Below are 20,511 nucleotides of genomic sequence, written 5' to 3'. Positions count from 1 at the left end.
AGCGCCATGTATATGTGTGTTAGCTTTGACTTTTAACTGTTTTGACACAACGTACTTTAAAATGGAAATATAACTTTAAAGAATTGCATAATTGGATAAGCATTTTAACCATGAACCGTTTTTGTTTCTTATATATATGTGGGATATTTGAGTTTATATTAAGATGAGGAGATACTTCGCATTGTTTAGTAGTCACCATGCATGCGAATTGAATATAAAGTCATTATATGCAATGTAAATGCAATTACTGATAATCAAAATATTAGACTATATATTATTCATATTTCTATTGTTCCAAGAATAATGCTGGTCTTTCGAACTGACGTAATCTTTTGTTTTCCTGCATTTTGAATACACATTTAAATATTAAGCTTTGCAATTTTGCCAAAATATTTGTAAGTGAAACCGTTTGAACTGTGGTATGACGCATTCTTATAAAAATTAAAATTGTATAATAAACGTACTAAAAGTAAATTATGGAAAATTTTCAAATAAATAAACTTGCATGTGTATCTCAATGCACCATATCATATTACAAATGTATTAATTTTTGAATTTTCAGTTTTCAGGATATTAGGTATATGTCCTATTCAAAATAGAAAAAATCGTTTAAATAATAAGCTCTTGTAGCTATCTTGATTATTTTACATGATCTTCATTTCTTTCCGGAAATTTGTATACGTTTAGGTCTGAGTTTTATAAAATTCCAATCTTCGCATAAATTAATCGAAATTAATTCAACAATTCTTTTCACATTTATTTTTATTTTAATAATCATTAAAAAAATTATATTATATTATATAAAGCAGCTATGAAGATAATGAAAATGCAACAAATATATTTTTATCCAATAAGATCTACCCTTACAAATAAAGTTCGGCATTCACTGCAAAATGGCGGACTCCCTTGAGAAAACGCCAGCTCTCAGAGTTAGTCAAGTAAGTTCACCAATTAACGGATTGACATTCCCATCACATGTTACATATGTGCAAATTAATATCTTGTGAGGAATTTATCAATAGATTTGGTAGTAAAAGATAAGTTTTATAGTGAATATAGGCCCTTCTGAATGATCTTAATATCTTAAACAGTTAAGAAAAAGTCATGCTGTTTCCGCAATAAGCTATCACCATCGACTAAATAACTATGACAAATTATGCCCAAGCTGATAAATTATATTCGTTCGTCATTCTGTGAATACTGTGAAATCATTAAAATTCTTAGGGGCTATTTTTGTTGATTAACAGTTTTATACAGGATTGTGAAGACTTCACTGTATGGATTCACTTACGAAATTATAAATAAAGATCAATAAGTGGATAGAATGTTATGTAGTTAATATGATATTGTCCAACAGAGTACAGATCAGTTTAATGACAGAATCTATTCCATGTGATATCTTGATAGCAGAATGAATTACACTTAATAGATATTAAATTAGAATAGAATGTATGTTAGTTTGCCTTAAAACGCATTCACCCTTGACGCTGTTTGTCCTAGTCCGTTCGCCCTGAATTCCATTCACCCAAGGTCCATTTGCCTTAATTTAATACAGAATTAATGTAGTTGTATCTTTTTTGTATTCTGATCATTTTAACATTATGAAGAGATATAATATTATATAAAACAACATAAGCATGTTTACATAATAATAACAACGAACTGACTGACCTGATAACATTACAATGACTTATTGTGAATTATAATTATATATGGTTCACAGTACTGTAGTTTGATACAGTTTCATGTTCCAACACGGATATATCTCATTTAGCGATCAATGGATTGTGTTTTGCCTTGGTATATAACTTCTTTAAAGACAGAAAAGGTGCTTATCCACTGCTGACCTTGTAACGGGGCCAACTTATTAATGTCTCAATTTCTTTAATTGTATAAAAACATCTTAGCAAATCATTAAAAAAAACACTAAACAGTTATACATATTTCACGGCATTGAAATATAAAAATTAGACCAGTTACGACTTTGAAAATGAAAATCATAAAATGTAAGAAATAGCTTTTAGAAGTAAAGCAATTTGATATTAAAGTATTTAGTAAATAGAATTTCTCATTTAAAAAGTAAAAAAGAATATAAATAAAGATTTTTATCTTATTATAAAATGATGTAGTTTATGAAAGAGGTTTACTAGGTGGAGCAAACAAGGTTTAGGGCAAACGATAATTAGAGCAAACGATATTAAGAGCGAACGGACTCTGGGGAAACATAGACTCAGGCAAACAGGTAGGTAAGGCGAATAGACCCGATACTGCTAGAATATATATAGAAGTTAAAAAAGATTTGTTATGATTAACCTGGAAGTAGTTTTCAGTGCAACTCCTATTGAATTCTTCAAAATTGTTTGGGAGTGTATCTGCTCTGATTTAGTATACTGCAATTATATGGGACAGTCATATTCTATTTGTAGTAAGGGCTTGTTTTGAGACACAGCTTATTTTAACTAGGGTTAGGGGTATCCATGGAATACATGAACACTAAGGTTGTGGGTCTGGCAGAAAATTGTCAATGATTGATCCTACAAAATATTTTTCAAAGCTGTAACTTTTAATTTGTTCTCTTTGTTTGTAAAAATAATGAAAATGTTTAAGATTTTTGCTAAGATACATGAACAGGTACCTTACAAATCTGAGGCCAATGGAGCTGTGGATATATCTTGTGATATGGTACTACAAAAATGACCCATTTCTGTTTTCTTTCATTCCACAGCTAGATGCTTCAGAGCTAGACAGTGAAGTTGTACACATAGTGAAGGCACAGCTAAACAAATTGTTCAAATACCACAAGGTAAATAAATAGTATTTGTAAAAAGTTGTTTTTAACCGGGTTTTCCAACGGAAAAATCCGGTTATTAAAATGGTCAAAATGGCGGGCGGGCGGGCGGCTGCCAAAAGGGTACCTTCATTGTACGGATAACTCCTCCTACAGTTTTCAAGATAGGAAGTTGTTCTTTTGCAGATCAATTGTACATATATCAGAGGTGTGCATATTGCTAGGATTTTGATTTCTGATAATTTATCGAAAAAATACCAGCTTTTGAACTTAGTCATTTTTTGGCAAAATATTGCATATAGGGTACCCTCATTGTACGGATAACTCCTCCTACAGTTTTCAAGATAGGAAGTTGTTCTTTTGCAGATCAATTGTACATATATTAGAGGTGTGCATATTGCTAGGATTTTGATTTCTAATTATTTATGAAAAAAATACTAGCTTTTGAACTTAGTCATTTTTTGGCAAAATGTTGCATATAGGATACTCCATTTCACTGGATTCGGGTTGACATGGATTATGGATACAGTTCACATTAAAGAAAACCCGGTTTGCTGTCACATTGACAGCTTTTCACTTGTTAGCTATAAGATGATTGGCAAGAACTGTCATTTAGTTTAAAAGTGTTTTTTTTTTACTTTGATTTAATAATTCAGTATTTTAACAGCAATATCATTTATAACAAATCACACTTATCTAGCAAGACGGCTTTGTTCCTCCAAATCTTGAAATATATATTCATTGGATATAAAGAAGATTAAATACAAATCAAAATTGCTCAGCCAAAAATTGGCACTTTGGGATAACTGTGTTTCACTGTATCCCTTTAGCACCATTTCAAAGTCAGAGAACAAATAATGTGCTTTTCAGCTGAAAAAGATTAGCATTAATGATGTTTTATTTAATTCTCTGCAGAGTAACATTTTGGTTACATATGATCCGGAGGTATCTGCGCTGATAAAGACCCTCATATGGAGAGTAAGTACAAAGAGATTTTTTAAAATTTCATTAAATATTAGAAGATATGAATAGATTCAAGGCTGTAGAGAAATGAACCCATTTCACATACTCAGAACAACTATGGTTGTTTCTAGATAGAATGTTCTATCGTTAAAATGGCAGATGTCCTATGGATCCTGTTTAACAATAGAATTCATCCCATATACTCGCTTCGTAGCAAATTTAAAAAAATATATCGCACTGTATCTTGCCTAAATTTTCATATGATTGGTCTCAAATACCTACAATGTTGCTTTTTTATAATCCCATTTTACCACAGTAAATGTTTTTGTAATGAAATCACAAAATGGCAGGCAAATTCAAAGGTGTATATTAACAAAATGCCTTGGTATGACCCATTAAATGGATATTTTGTGGACTTAACTACATGTGCATGTTTAAAAAGGTTTGTTATGTATGAAAATGTGTTTTTCCCCTGCAGATTATTTTTAACAGATTTAAAATCGACGCTAAGCAGATCCGCTTCGCAGCTGCTACATTGCAAGTATATGGGACAAATTCTTACTGTGACCTGAGCGTAGCCTGGTCATGTTAAGATTATTCTTTCAAGGTTGTTTCCATCTATGCTTTTGCTTGTGATAAATAAAGGAAGTGAAGTATTTAACTTTATTTTGAAAATATTGCAAGGTTTTAGAAGGAACAAATTCATACAAACAGTAGTAGGCTGAGTTGCAACTAAATGGAATAAAAATAAAGGCAATAATCTGTTGTTACTCTCCAACACATAACTTTTCACATTTGCAGCTGCATTTTCTTCAATTGAATGCATCGTAGTTGAAAGTTTTAAGGGGAGTCTAAGGGAAGACAATATGGGAATAATTAAAAAAACGATAGGATTCTTCTATTTTGGTAACCCTAAAGAAAGTAATAAAAACCTCTTTCCTCAGCTACATCATATTTTTTAGGTTCAAACTAGTACTGCATAAGGGCACCAAAAGAAGGGGGTCAAAGTTCGTTATACAAATAGATTGGAAAAATCTTTGAAATCTTCCTCTTAAAACCATGATTGCTATTTCTCTCAAAATCATTGTAAAAGAAAGAGAAAAAAAGTACCGGTAATTATTTTTAAAACCATGACCCATGGAGGCCAGAAAGGGGCCACACATTTAAGGTGCATAATATTTTACAAAGAAATACATCAAGAAAAAAGTCCTTCGTCAGAGAAGAGCCTGAAAATTTTGTAAAATTATTAAATAAAACCCCTGTAACATAAAGGCTGTATTCTGAAAGTCATATTATAGCATCTACGAAAAATGCAGAATATCAAATTGTGCACACGGTAGAGTCTCATACAGCACCTGAACAACCAGCAGTGCTGTCTACATTTGATGTAAATAGGTTGCCCAGAACCAAGTACTCTAACAGATCACATCTTGAGCATCAACAAAGGATGTGCTGTGGCTATGCATTCTGGTAAACACAAAATAGAAATGAAATAAAGTTGTTGTGACAGCAAGGCAAGGTCTCCAACAGTACAACAAGAGTTTCATTTGGGCATCAGTTGACTTATATGATCACAATTTGGGAATCAGTGGCAGTGGACTGTACTCTGAGTTCTTCTGAGGTGTACCGGTACCTTTGCTAGCAAAGGGTTTATGATCCAGTCCTCTCCTAAACAACATGTACCGGTACTTAATGGGTCCTTTGAGATGTACCATCACCGGTCTAGGGTTTACAAACGGCTCCCCTCCCCTACAATTTGGTACTAAATCTTTGAAGAGTTGTAGAGGAGAGGAGCAGATCATAAACCATTGGCTAGCAAAGTATTATGGACGTTGCTGCATAATTATATATCTTTCGTGCTTTGATTTTTCTTAAAGGAGTGACCCTGTCAGTGATGCTTAAGGAAGGAAGAAGTACATGCATCTACCGTCATAAATTTATATTAGTTTGACACACTGATCCAGACTTTTAAGCTGGTATAATAGAATGGCTTAAACTTTGTTGCACATAAAATTGATGAAAGAGGACATAGCATAAAGCTTTTAAAAAAGAAAAATATAGTTTGTTTATTGCACCAAATCATCGTTGAATTTAAGTCTTAAAACCTTTAATTCAAAGATATTGAATGGGTTGTGTTTTGGCCTATACCTGTTAATGTATTCCAACAATGGCAGAAATCTACTGGTTCATCGAGTGATAAGTGGATCAAGGGAAGTTGATGGGGGTCTAATTGATTCAAATTTTGGAAAGTGTAAATTCCCCTCTGAGATATAAGTAAGCTAATAGTGAAAAAGTTTTTGTAGATGTGAGTGCAGGAGTGATCTCCAATCCTCTTAACAATGTCTTGTTTGTATCCTGTATATGTATGCAGGTATAAAGCATGTTTGATTTGATATTTGAATGCTAAAACCACAAGAATATTTAAATGTGACATCTAAAATATGTTATATTAAATGTTAAAGTTAATTTGTTTTTTAGTTTGTTTGATGAAGAAAAAATTGAAAAACATTTTAATAAACTCTGTGCTGAGTTGCAGATGAACTGAACTGCTCAGTCAATGGGTTGTAAATATTGACTATTTACCTTATCCAGAAAAAATCAGTGTTAGGCAAACGGTCTCTCTAAATTATGCATTTGTAGATTAGATTTATTGGTAAACATTAAGTCTGCTGATTTAGTCCCTTAGTTAATGATTTGATCAGTTCCAATACACTAGAAACCTCATTTTTTACTAAATGTAGGGAAATAAATGAAGGTTCTTAGGCTGTAGATTTTAATGTTACTTTATTACTAGATAAAGCATACTTCTGAAAAATGTGATGCATGCAAGACAGAAAATTAGCATATGACTGTAATATTTCTGCGCCAAATGTACCATATATGCTTTGGTAATGGCCAAAGAATGATGTAAAGAATACGAAAGATGATTGATCAGAAAGCAAGTCAGGGTCCCTGATTTTATTGTTTACTGCAGAGTGTAACAATCAGTGAGGCCATATCATTCAGGAAAATCAATAGAATTTCAATTAACTATTGATTGATTTCCAGCGAAACTGAAATTTGCTGAATCTTGATCTTTTTTTTTTCCTTCCTGATTGCACTCAGATTTTGTCAGTGAAGTTGATTGTGCCAGGAAATGTATGGCTATATTTGACATTGAATTTGAAATATTGTTAATGCCAAATATGATAAGGAAAACTACAAGATGATATATATTTTAAGGAGTCCAATTTAATAAACCCTTGTGTGTTCTTTATGTTGAACACATTGTTGTCAATTTTCAAATTGATGTAAACGGGAAATGTGTTCATTTTGACACATTTAAGAATGCATGTATTATTAAAAGAGTGATTCTCACATACGTGTGTAAAATCAATAAAATCAATATCATGATTGCATATTCTATTGTTTGCCTGGCATTTGATTTGCATATAATTGTGTATTCCTTGATAATGACAATTACCAAGAGAGACGAGATTATTTGCTGAATCATACAAAGTAATATTATGCTGCCATGTTTAAATTAATGAATTAAATGTAAATAGCTGATCTATAGCTATTCAGTTTTTTAAAGAGCACTGAATTTGATACCACATTATTTGGTTTTTAAGAGTTCCTTATCAACCATCCATACATGACCCCATTTGAACCTGTTCAACTTGATTAATAGGGAGAATTTTTGTAATGATAGTTATCGTGTTGAGAGTTAATTGCACCAAAATCTATACAATAATCTTACAAATTTGTGTTTCTGTATTCAATATGTTTTATAGCAGCTACCCTACGTCATAAACAGCATTCAACCTGCATCTCTCCATCTAACATAAAAAATTATTAGATTACAAAAAACATAGATTGACTGTATTCTTGAGAATATATATACATTGTATAGGATATATTCTGACCTCTGGTCAAACTTTTGACTTCAGCTAAACAGACATGGGCAACAGTATTGTTTTTTAGGACCCCCCCCCCCCCCCAAAAAAAAAAAAAAAAAAAATTGAATTGTTTTCTTGAATCATAAAAGTGTGTGGTGCTCATAAAAGTTTGTTATAATGGAAATTAATGGCTCTCATATAAAGAGATTCAAGATGATGCAAAGGAGAAATGGGATTCTAGTGATATAGATATGTATATCTACATCAAAAGAAAATATTACATGTAAATATCAGTACATATATATTCAAGCATGTGACATTTATAGAGTAACTAATGTTTGTAGATGATTGGTCATAGCACTGTTTGAGATTCAGCTTAACAAAGTGTCGAAGGTATGCCTTATCTTGAAAGCAAATATCTCTAATTTGGTCTACCTTTATAAAAAATTGAAAACACTTTTGAATTATAATGAATCATACTTACCGGTAAATGCCTGTAATCAGCAATGTTGCACAGAGTGTGTGCATTACATGTATTCATTTAGAATTTAAATTTGTGACTCAGGCCACTTGAGTTATTTTTTTTAACAACTGATTCTTTTACAATCCATGTCTTGCCATATTGTATGTGGTCTAGTTTAGCTAACTTGTGTGTACACTGATTTACGATATGCATTAGGTAACAAAATAAGCATGACTGCCATAAAAACCCAATGAATAAACTAGCAGTACAACTGCATACACCTGGTGTTATCTAGTTATCCGTCATTAACCTTGACATCTTTTCCTTACCTCTAATTCATCAGAATCCATGTAATAACCATAGGATGGCCTTGACCTTTCAACCTGTGGGGGCAGGTGAGCTGGAGGTCGTTGCTTCATTGGACGTGTGTAGGCAGATCTCAGACGGTCAAACTTGGATCCTCGTGAGGGCGAGGGAGCTGAGTCTGGTTGAGTAGGGTGGGGCTGGATGTTGTACTGTGTGCTGAAGTCGGAGAACCTGTCACTGACCACTGAGCCCCCCTCCCTGTATCCAGCCATCAGCTCATCGGTACTGGAGCTAGGAGCTCGTTCCGTGTCCCGCAAGATGAAGTGGCCATTCTGGAGATTCACGCCTGTAAAGTCCTGATCTTCACCATCACTTACACTGCCAATATTGTCTTCATCTTGATCATCATCACTTTCTGCCATTTGCCTCCTGCCAGTATCACTACCCTCTTCACTCAACGAATCATTCTCAAAATCATCTTCATATTCATTCGGCTCAGGTTGAAGGCTAGTTATTGGTGACCTATATGCACTTTCATTCTGTCTAAGTGTCACTGAAGAACTGTCCTCTTCTTTTTCATTGTCAAAGTCTTTCCCATTTTCCATGTCCTCTGCACTGATTTCTATGGCTGCAGAGCTTCGTCCACTGGTGTTGCCACTCTCAATGATGATTTTCTCTGGAATTTCCTCCGATTCCCTGTCTGAGGCCTCACTTTCATTCATCTCTTCCTGACTTTCCTGTTGGGTCTCCCTATCATCCATATTTATAGCTCCAGAAATTTCCAGATTTAGGTGCACAGAATCAAAATAGCAATCTCTCCACAGCTAGAGTTTATTCTTAGAAAAATGTCCCAACATAAACTGTTGCACAATGGAATTGTTCCTGTAAATCTGTCTGGAAGGGTGCAATTGTTATACACCAGAAGTCTTGTAAGGTTATGTCACTTTAACTACCACATGTTTCCTGAATACAAATGGCCGTGTGCCAAATCTCAATGATATTTTCCCAATAAGGTAGAGTAATCAATTCCTTCAGTGTACTATAGTTGCAGGTAACCATTCATTGATCCTGTTCTCTGTTCTTATCAGTTGAAAGTAAGGAAAATCAGGAGAGGTTCAGAAAGATGTTGTAAATGTAGATGTTGTAAAGTTACTTTCATTTTGTTTTATTTGATGGTCTTGAGGACTTTCATGAAATGAAATCAAGCGAATTGAACTACATGCAGCTCTGAGCTCTATTGTCATATTCTTTATGTATTTGCTTTGTTTGGGCGAATTATTGAAATTGAAATGAAAATTTTATGCTCAAATTAGTTTTGTTTTATTTTTTTTTTAAACTTTTGGATTTCTTTAACACTTACAGCATGGACCTTTAAACACAGGTATTTAATACATAATAATGGAATAACTGTCTGACTTTAAAAAATAATGTCAAGATCAATAAAAACCGGTTGAATCGATATACATACACATGTATATATCATTGCCGTATTTTACAAAAATCTTACTTTTGAGTAGAATAACATGAAACCTATATCATATAGAAATGCCTACACTGAGAAGCTGAGGGTAGGTTCTCATTGCACTTTTGTTTGTTCCTAGATTGAATATGGTGGGACTATAATATCACCATTGTTTGTTTAAATGTAAATCATTTAATAATTATGCTATTGTTGGCTACCCCTAAGAAGCTTTATGGGCACTGCCAATAATAAGGCAAAGTAAGCTAGCACATAACATTTTCATTATTTAAGATCCAAAAATTCAGGCAACGACATGCAAACAGGTCTGATTCAATTAAAGCATTATACTTTAACACAAGACCATCAAGTGCCCATAACCAAACCACTGAATAATACAGGGTTATTAATTCACAAATCACATGTTGGCTTTTCAGCATTAAGCCTTTTAATTTAAGTCATGAAGGTGTACCTATTTAAGCGGAAAGAATTGACCAGTGGCCCTTAACTTTCCCAGATGGTCAGGAATATATGATCACAGATTATGTATAGTAGATAAGTATAACTGTACAAAATTAAATGCAATATTGACATGCGCTTTGTGTGACACCATTTACATGTATTTTAAAACAATGTAATTATTATTACCTGCATGCAGCAATGTTTGCAATGAGCTTTAATTTGTTACTCTCCACAGTGCAATTAAATGACGCTTGTTAAGATTGAAGATGACTTATGTTTATAGACAAAGAAGAGTGCCAATAGTCCATTGATCTGCCATGCTGTGTTCTTCATATATGATTTTTAATCAATCCAACTCTTTTGTCACCTGCTTCAGGTGAAATGATTCAGATATTTAAAAATTAACTTTACTCTAGTCTACAGTGGTCTTATTTCAGTCATGTAGATTATATTTTGTTCTTATTGTAACAATTGGAACCATAGATTTTACAGTTCGGTTAAGAAAAGTAAGGCCAAAATCCCAACTGCATAATGCATGATCCTAACCATTCAATGACAAGGGAAAAGATGTTAATAAATCAATGCAAAACTCAAACCTTTTGTATCAAAGGGTTAAAAATTGAGGGTTATGGGTGTAGTTTAAAAAAATCAAAACAAAAATTCAAATCTTGAATCAACATAATTTTTTTGCAAACTCTAAGTACAAACACAAGCAGTTTCCTAATTAAATCACATGAGTGACAATTGTTTGTCTTGTAACTTGGATTTTGGTAAGGACTTATCTTTCTTTGAGACAATTTGCATCGAATAAGGTAAATATTGCAGACATGAAACTCTTTGGAGTTGAGAGGTATTTACGGCAGATTTATTGGAATAATGGCAGCTCTGTAGATGATCCTTATCGGAGGTGTCTAAGACTTTATCTCAATGTCTCACACACAGAGGGGTACATTGATCAATATCCTGTAAGATTGAATGTACTTTATGTCTTTATCTTTAGATTGCAAGATTTGCTACAATGGTACTACAATGTATTGAAACAATTAAATTTGCCAGCTTAGCCATAAATCTTTTTTTTTTTTTTAGAATGAATTGTTACAGTAGTACTTATAACTCTAACTGTTTGACTCGAGATGCCTTGCACGTACAGGCAGCATCTCCGACTCTCAGATAATCGAAAATTTCCCAACAACGCCAAAATTGATGACTTCAAATCTTTAAATGGACATGAAAGAGCTGTTTCCAATGAATTTTTTACGAGCAGTTGTTCTCAATAAATAAAATATAAGATACTACTCTTCTGACCTAAATTGTTGTAGTGGCTTTAATGAAGTCAATGCCTCAATGAAGTTGATGTCTTATGAAGGGTCTCAAAATTAAATATGCTGTGTTATGAACAGGTCACGCAAGTCAGACATAAAGTCTTCAATCAATACATCTGATGGTACGTCTTTCCTTCATACCTGCTTAGTCTTGAGGCTCAGTTTCAAAGAATCCAGGTATTGCATGTTTGCACATAGTACGTTGGCAAAGCTTCATTTTTTTTTTAAATGGATCAAAGCAAATAGGACTTCAAAAAGACACTTGTGTATGCATTTGATAATTGATTTAAGGTTAGTTTGCCCTAGCTTGCATGTAAATCACAAAGATACGTATCCTTGAGCCCTTTTAAAAGGTAATTTGGTTAGCCAACATGAACATACAGTAATGAAAATTTCTGTAAGTTGACCATTGTATGATTCTTGCTATGTTACTGCATGGCTGTTGTTACTTGATTATATGTAGTTAAAGAGTGGTGCATCCTTAATGCCTTTGTCATATGAATTTGGAAATGTTTGACAATGCACTCCTTGGGAGATTATATTTACTACAATGAAGAATACTTTCTTTTTTTAAATTTTCAATTTTTTTGATTGAAATGGAAATCCAGCCATTAAGTGTCTCTGCATGCAGTTTCCTTATCCAAGGTCTTTAATTATTCACAAGCAATAAGTACAGCTTATCAGTAAGTTGTAAATAGTGTATAATTATTGTGACATAAACTGAACAGGGTACTTTGAACCCTTCTTACCTAATGTACTAGCTGGCATATTAGCCATTACAATGGTGGTGTAACCATCAATAATTCAAGATTCAATGACCTGCTGGGCTTTGTTAAAGTTATAAACAGAAATTTTTACCATGTACCATTACCTGTCCTATAATATGTGTAACTCGGGGGGATGACTGAATTCATTTCTAAATAATTGTGTGTACTTATAGAAGTATTTTCATCATTAAATCAAGTCGAAATTAGAATTACTCGTGGAATCTACACAAGAGTATAACACAACTGTGTACACAGATTGGTTGTAATAGCCATGAAAAACCAAAGGTGTTATTTCAAAATTTGTTGTACCTTCTTTTTTTTTATAAGGGAATTGTCCCCCTTTGAATATTTGTGTATCACAGTTTTATCTGATTTTGGTTCTAAGAATGTTTATCGGGTTGACAAATAAAGACCAGCACATAAATAAAGTTAGATAAAGATTTATTTGTGAGACATTGTTTTATGATGGACTTTAAAATTTAATCTTTAATGGTTGAGTTTTTAGTTAGGTGTTGAAATTTGATGTTATATTGTGATTTGTATTTGTTGATTACTTCTAGATTGTAAACTGTACAAAAGTAGATATATAAGAATTGATTTAGATAACCCTTTTGTCTTAGCTGGCATTTTAACAAAGGGTGGTCTCTTATTTGTTTTGCACAGACTGCTCAAGTTCTTATAAGGTTTGATGGAAGGATTTTTAGTTTACAAAGATAATCAAAAAACAAGTGTTTTAAATGCTGCAAAAAAGTGTCTGTTCTTTGTTATGCTCCAACATAAAAAACTAGTGGTCAAAGTGTTTCTTCAGTTGTCATAATTAAACCACAGACAATATGTTTATAATCTCCCATTTGGCCATGATTGGCTGAGATGAGAATATCTGGTTGTTCACTAAAGAATTGAATAAATGGTATCACTTAATGAACAAGATTGAGCTAAATTATATGCATTTGAAGGGCAGTTTTTAAAAAGTTTATATCGAAATTATATATTCATATGCAGGAAAAAACGGGGTTTTTTTTTTGCCTTGTAACTGTACATGCTGTATAAAACACAATCAGGTTTCTAAAGACAAACATGCACACAATCAGGGAATCAACCCTAAACACATGCCATGGGTAAAGGTCAAGGTCATTGAATTTGAAATTAGCCAAAAGTGTGTTGTATATACCTGTTCGTGGGTTAAGCTGTTAAACTCTTATCTTAGGAGACGCAATATCTTAATTGTGTTTGAGGATGTTTTGATTATAAGCCATTTGTAGCATATATGGAATTTTCATAAAGGTACATATTGAACTGTTTTGGCTGATCTTCAAGACGTATGCTCCATAAAAAAGAAATTTGGGTAATGGATGGTTATTGACAGAATTAAGTGGGAAAAAGAAACTCTACTCACATGTGATGTGACCAATCCCTTGCTCTGTATCAAATCTGTGTCTTGACCATCTAACAAATACTGCGATTGGCTTGCTACTGATATCTGATGCCCATTGGGCACACTTCCATTGGTAAAACTTCCATAGCCACTGGTTCTTGAAGATTCAGAGGACTGGCTTTGAGTTTCAATGGCCAAATGCTTGCTGTATTGACTTGTCCTGGTGATGGAAGTTTGCCTACTTCCAACAGAAATTCTCTCAGAGATGTTGTTCTCCATAGTTTAATATCAATTAAACTTTTTAAACTGAGATTTTCTTGTTGGTTTAATTCAATTTTTTTAAAAATGCTAAACAATATGACAATGGCCTATACATTAGAAGTAAGTAATTAAATAGTTGAATGTGTGAGGGCTTGTTCTCATTGAGTCAGGGATCCAGAATAATAGAGTTTTTTCTGAATGGGTGTTCTGTAGATGGAAGCAAGATTGAGCTTGAAGATTGACTGAATATAAAGAGAGCAGTTTAAGCTCCAAAATTGACTCAAATCAAATCAAACAAGTGATACATTATTATAATTTGGGTTAAAGTTTTGCCATATAGGTATCACGAAAGTTAAGAAGTGTAGTTGGATCAAATATATTACTATTTGAAATACAACCCTGTAATTTGATGATGAGGAAATTCTGCTCTTTGGTGCTTTATCATTCATAAGACCTTTAAACCAATTACACAGGTTACTTTTTTAGATTCTTTAATTTTTATACTGAAACGGTTATAACTTTGCACTAGAACCTTTAAAATTAAATTTTCAATAGAATTTTACGTTTTCTATAACTTTAATGGTGATTACCTCTGAACCTTAAACATATCATTTTCTTGAAAATTACATGATTGTATGAAGTTTAGTAAGAAAAAACCCAAACTTTAATCTCTAACAGACATGGAAATATGCAGGTACCAGAAAGGTTAAGAAAGATAACTCTAACCATTTCATCACTTTTATTTCAGTTTACCATATATGCTCATGACAGCACTATTGGGCAGCATATTTTAAACTTGAAATACAGTGGCTCTGAAGGACAGTCGTCATGGATGAGCAGACGGCAAAAGATTCTGTATGGTCTGATTCTTATCGTTTGTCCTTGGCTGAGGGAGCGGGCAGAAACCCTGGCCAGTTTTGTTGGATTATCAAAATATAAGGGCAAGGTATAAATATTTTAGCAGAGAAAAGGCACCCAGTCAGAGTTTTATTTCAATTTCCTTATATTTAGGGAAAAATAATGATTTACCGGGTAAAATGTATTTGATATCATTTGACATTGATTTACTTAATTAGGTTTAAAGTAAATATTAATGATAAGAAATGAATACTGTGGAAACATTAAAATTTGCGGGGGCCAATTTTCATGGATTTCTTAAATTTTACAGGACCTGGTATGTAGGAATGTAATTCTGTGTGTTTTCTTATACATGTAGCAGCATAAGGAAATGTGACATTATTAAACCCTTATTCATTAATTCGTGGATAAGAGGTACCCACAAATTCCATAAAAAATCAGCCACCACTAAATCTAATGATTTAACAGTATTATGTATAATAGAAATCAGAAGAATTATAATATTTAAAATTAAAATCAGCAGATTATTGTTTTAGCTAATATCTTTTTATTTGAATTTCAAAACTTAGTATCTAATTTATAGATATTTTTATAGATCCGTAAAGTGTTGAGATGGCTTGATATCTCCCTGAAGTTGGCAGCAGTGTGGAACTTCCTTGTCTTCCTTCAGAGGGGCGTGTACCAGACTATCACAGAGAGACTTCTGGGGATACAGGCCATGTTTCCCTCCCGGCAAGGAATCAGACAGGTGGGTAAACCTGCTCCAGCAAGTTTATCATCATAACTGTATCCAAATTACAAAGTGAAATGGTTTAAGTCTAATATTATTACTGGTATTTAATAATAGAATTTCATTAATAAATACTTAGATGATGATTAAATCTAGAGGAGGGCTATTTTCTCCTATTAACTCTCAGCATGTAACAGTAAAGAAAATAGAAATAGACCCCCCCTGCATATCTATGGATTTATTATTAACTTCTTGTGATTTTGATACTGGAGAAACTTTTTGTCAACTGTAGTTTTTCATAAAATCTTAGTTGTAAATGATTGTTCATTTACTATTTAATCAAATAGGCTGCATTGTAAAATGAAATATACATGTATGTATATGTATTTTAGGTCAGTTTCGAATACATGACAAGGGAACTACTTTGGCACGGATTCTCGGTAAGTTTGAAAATGCTACCATACTTGTCATCAATGCTGATTTTTTTGTACCAACAATTTTAGTGCAATTTTGTAAAATTAGAAACAGTTATGGTGGAATAACACATAGTCATAAAATGGCTGACCTCTGATCGAAATAACATTTTGTTTTATTAAAAGGATTTTATTGATGGCAACATATACTTACCTCATAGCCGAGTGGATAAAGTGTTGGGCTTGCGATCCGTACATACCGAGTTTGAATCCCGCAGGGGATTTTGTTGTTACTTACTGAATTGATTTTTTTAGATATCAATTTTTATCCCCAATTTGCAAATTTTTGCTTACTTGACATATGTATAGTTTATTTATCATTATATCTTTCATAATCAAATAATGTACAGTTAATTTGAGTGACTTTTACAAGGTGTGTTATTCCACCTTAAAACCTTTTATGTATGGACAGATAGGTGGTATGTCTGTTTGTTTCCCCTGAATTTCGGTGTGACATATTGCTTACAACACATGTGTATATATATGCATGTCCGTTGGTGGGTGGAGTGAGCCACTTCATTAAGTGCTAAGTGCAGCATTTTCTTTAACAAACAGTATGTAAAGAGGAGAATAGATGAGTCAAAAGCCTTGTACTCAAGTGACTCATTTCTCCTCTTTGAGACTTTGTTTCTTTTATATACACAACTGAATTTGATGTCCCATTGTATTTAGCTCACCTGAGCTACATGTACGAGGGTCAATAAAAAAATACGAAGACTTTTGTCATAGCTATGTTACTTAACGTCATATCATTACTAAATTTTGAAGACATAATTTAGCAATAGTTTCAAACAATTTGCAAGAAAAAAAGTTAATTAATTCCTTTATTTCTAATAATTATTTAGAATCAAATCCTGCAAAAATGAGGTCACGGCGCACGGTCAACATTTGTGTTATGTCAACAATAAACCATATAATGTTGAAAGTAATATCTCTATAAATTGGGCTTAAAACCAAATAACATTGAAACCTCACATTAAGTGTAGACATGGAATTCCATGTTCCAAATAATGACGGGTTATATTGTTTTTTCGAACAGATATTTGTAACTAAAGACAGGTAGTCCTCTTTAGAATTGACTAAAAACATCGACGTCACCGGACGTCACGGCGCAACGAGAAGTACAAACCAAATAGATTTAACCCAGGAAAAAGCCGATACAAGTTGTGAAAATGCTCAATGGTGCAAATATAAGTCAACAATTATTTGCAAGTTTGTGTTTAACTGTAATAAATTTTTTGGGGGTGGTGGTAATTGTATTTTGAATATAAAACAGTCCAAGAGAGAGTAGAATATCTGTAAATATTTTGTCAAAAAATAAGTAACGTCAACCGACGTTTAGGGTTATCCTTACTGTAAACTAATAGATACACGGTTAGAAAATGAAAACTTTGAAGAACTAACTTATGATTCTCGAACAAATGTGTGAAAATGAGATGTTAAGTGGTTCAGTGCCATTTTAAATTGTAAGGAGAAAGGCTCAAGAGACTAAGCATGATATAAAGATGGGGTATATCAATAAACTGTGCGTGTTTAATCTTGACGTCATGTTTTGAACGTAACAGTGCGCCGTGGTGACAAAACATGTTGTTTTTAAAAAGGGGTAACAAAAATACCGTTTCATCAAATGGACTTAAACTTCGCATATCAATGACATAAGTGTTGATGCACAGATTAATCTGTTAAGTATGACTTTCATGAAAAAAATATGATAGACAGCCACATTGTCTTCGTATTTTTTGATTGACCCTCGTATTAGCTAAATTGAACATTTCTGGTCTGGCTGCTATCCATTTATCTGTTCCCCCATCAGTAAACGTTTTATATTTAGTTACTAACTTCTTCGAACTAGAGGTCCATGCATATAATACTTGATAATGTTAACAATTATCATAGAATAGAAAATCTTTTTTTTTTTAAAATGTGGTATTAATTTTTCAGGAATTCCTGTTTTTCACCCTCCCACTGGTGAATTTTCAACGAGTGAAAAACTTTGTGAGGCGACACATTTTAAATCACCATGAGGACCCTGCTCTCGACGGCCTGAGGGTGATGGAGTGTGCAGTGTGTGAGGATGTCCCAACCAATCCCCAGGAGATTGGCTGCCCCCATTTATTTTGTTACTACTGTATACAGGTAACTACTGATGTCCAGTAAAGTACCTGGCAGTATTTTAGATACTTTGGAATCATGAATATTCATGATGACTCTGTTGCCATGGATTTCATGGAAAACTTTCTCTAACCAATTTTCATCCTCACTGGATAATTAATTTGATTTATATTTATTAGGCATAAAATTTTGTCTAATATAAAAATTGGCCCCTTTGAATTCTGATGATTCCACAGTAATGTTCTCATTTTTTTTTTTTTATGTTTAATCATCTGACATCAGATAGCCAAGACCTTTGAATGGCTTTAAGTTGTGCTTCAAACCATTTGGTTTGACATAGTGGTTATCTTATATTTGCTTTATGCACAGCTTGGCTATCTTACCTGATAACAGATTACATAATCTATTTAAAACATGATAAAATGTCACCAAAGAACTATTTTATGTTTAGCTCTGTACTTCAAAAGAGAGTGTAAATGAAATACCCAAAATCAAAAGTGAAGTTAATTTACTGGATGGATATTAATAAAAAGCTAACAAATATATGGATGATAGATATATTTTTGAATTAATGATTATGAATGTTTTTTAAATGTTAATTATTAAACAATCCTGCTTGAGAACTTTTCATTCAAATGGAGACATGGTCACAGTTCTTGGAGTTAAACCCATACATGCCTTGCACTTACAAGCTAAGATATGTTAAGGTCCTTTGTCATGCAACAGTTACTGGAACATTAAACCATGGTACCTTACCTTAGAGTAATAAGGGATCTTCAACATACAACAGTTACTGTATTATGAAACCTGGGACCTTTGAATCAGTTTCTTAAAGTAAAGAGTGCTCTTCGTCATGCATCAACTACTGTATCATGGCTCCTTTGTAACTTAGCTCAGGAGAAGAAAGGTTTTTTCATCATGAAACAGTTACTGTTATTTGAGACCTAGGTACCTAAAATTTCCTTAAGCAGTAAGAGTTCTTTAATTATCATGCATAGTTATTGTTATAATGGGACATGGACACTACTGCTTTTAGCAGTGAAGTTTCTTTGTCATGCAACAGATGTATTAGGTACTCAGAACCTACAGCATGAGACCAGTAAGAGATAGTGTCAATACATTGTAACTTGGGAACTGAGTCTCGTCTGATTCAATGACTCTTCTAATTTTTTGCCTCTTTAGACACACATTCAGTGCCAGGAATCATTTATCTTAAATCCCAATATAACATTATCTTTAGAGCCACTATGAACCCAGTTGAGCAATGTGGCTCATAGATTTCTTATCTGAAAAAATATTTTTTTATAATATATTCTCTCTCTTTTTTTGTTGATAATAAGATACCAATCATTCAGTTTTCAAAATACTTTAAATTAAAATGGTGTTCAGTAGGTGTATATTAAGAATAATATTAAGATAGTATATTCAATTTACTTATCAAAAGATTTTTTTTATGTTTTTCAGAGTAACTACAAAGCTGATCCTGGTTTCTCATGTCCCAGATGTCGGACAAGTATTCCAAGTGTTGACAGTATCCGCCCATACAGAACTGTTATTTCATAGCCTCTTTTGCATTATCACCAACATTCAACATATAAGCCTTACGTCTTTCAAAGAGAGAGAGAGAGAGAGAGAGAGAGAGAGAGAGAGAGAGAGAGAGAGAGAGAGAGAGAGGAAGAGAGAGAGAGAGAGAGAGAGAGAGAGAGAGAGAGAGAGAGAGAGAGAGAGGAGAGAGAGAGAGAGAGAAAAGAAAAACGAGAAAGAGAGTTTGTTTTTGTTGAAAAATAAAATTTTGAAAATTTGAAAAAAGCTGTTCACTTATGTTCAAACTTGAGAGGGAGCATTGGAGATATAAAATAAAAAAAAGTGTATGAAGTGAAGAATTTTTATGTTTTCTGACCTTAAGTAATTGCATTTAAGTGAAAAGTTACAAGTGTCATAATTCATAATACTAGTAAAGCATGGGTAATCACAGATTACAAAGCTCACCGAGACGAGGCATCACCTTTATGAAGTATCACCCTTATGAGACCACCTTTATCATATTATATAAAAACCATAGTTAATGATTTTTTATGTTGATTATGACACTAGCATTATATCATTTTGCATTCCTATCTATACATAGGTATGGGGGGGGGGGGGCTAGAGGGGCCTTAGCCCCCCCCCCACACTTTTTTTTGCAAATTAAAGTTAGACTTAACCATTAGGCACATACCATCATGGAGGATTCAGTCCTCCCACTTTTTCTCGCATCAAAAATTATAGTTCCTCAGTTAACCTTAAAATGATTG

General features: G+C 33.1%; 2 protein-coding genes across 6 annotated transcripts in view; one reads left to right on the top strand and one right to left on the bottom strand.

The window, feature by feature from the left end:
* The window catches only part of LOC105331920 (rootletin), a 57,720-nt gene extending 43,655 nt beyond the window's left edge, over positions 1 to 14,065 (bottom strand). For 3 of the 5 annotated variants that reach the window (XM_011434286.4, XM_011434287.4, XM_011434290.4), the window contains exon 1: positions 8,422 to 9,377. In XM_011434286.4, coding sequence (XP_011432588.3) covers positions 8,422 to 9,159 — 738 coding nt within the window. In that variant the 5' untranslated portion in view covers positions 9,160 to 9,377. Of the gene's footprint in view, positions 1 to 8,421; positions 9,378 to 13,804 lie in introns of those variants that run through there. The other 2 variants (XM_066078585.1, XM_011434289.4) reach the window with 2 other exon arrangements.
* On the top strand, positions 817 to 19,971 carry LOC105331919 (peroxisome biogenesis factor 2). Its single transcript, XM_034482003.2, has 8 exons — positions 817 to 938; positions 2,726 to 2,803; positions 3,704 to 3,766; positions 14,793 to 14,990; positions 15,498 to 15,650; positions 16,025 to 16,072; positions 18,047 to 18,241; positions 19,682 to 19,971. The coding sequence occupies exons 1-8, from the start codon at positions 894 to 896 to the stop codon at positions 19,778 to 19,780; spliced, it is 879 nt and encodes a 292-aa protein (XP_034337894.2). The 5' UTR covers positions 817 to 893; the 3' UTR covers positions 19,781 to 19,971.
* Positions 19,972 to 20,511: the final 540 nt, after the last annotated feature.

This window comes from Magallana gigas, chromosome 3, assembly GCF_963853765.1.
Source record: "Magallana gigas chromosome 3, xbMagGiga1.1, whole genome shotgun sequence".
Classification (NCBI taxonomy): domain Eukaryota; kingdom Metazoa; phylum Mollusca; class Bivalvia; order Ostreida; family Ostreidae; genus Magallana; species Magallana gigas.
This window is presented reverse-complemented; position numbering and strand designations above follow the sequence as displayed.

Coding starts and splice junctions, on each gene's coding strand:
- LOC105331919 (XM_034482003.2), top strand. CDS start 894: ATGGCGGACTCCCTTGAGAAAACGCCAGCTCTCAGAGTTAGTCAA. Junction 939..2,725: donor CAGCTCTCAGAGTTAGTCAA/GTAAGTTCACCA, acceptor TTCATTCCACAG/CTAGATGCTTCAGAGCTAGA. Junction 3,767..14,792: donor TAAAGACCCTCATATGGAGA/GTAAGTACAAAG, acceptor CTTTTATTTCAG/TTTACCATATATGCTCATGA.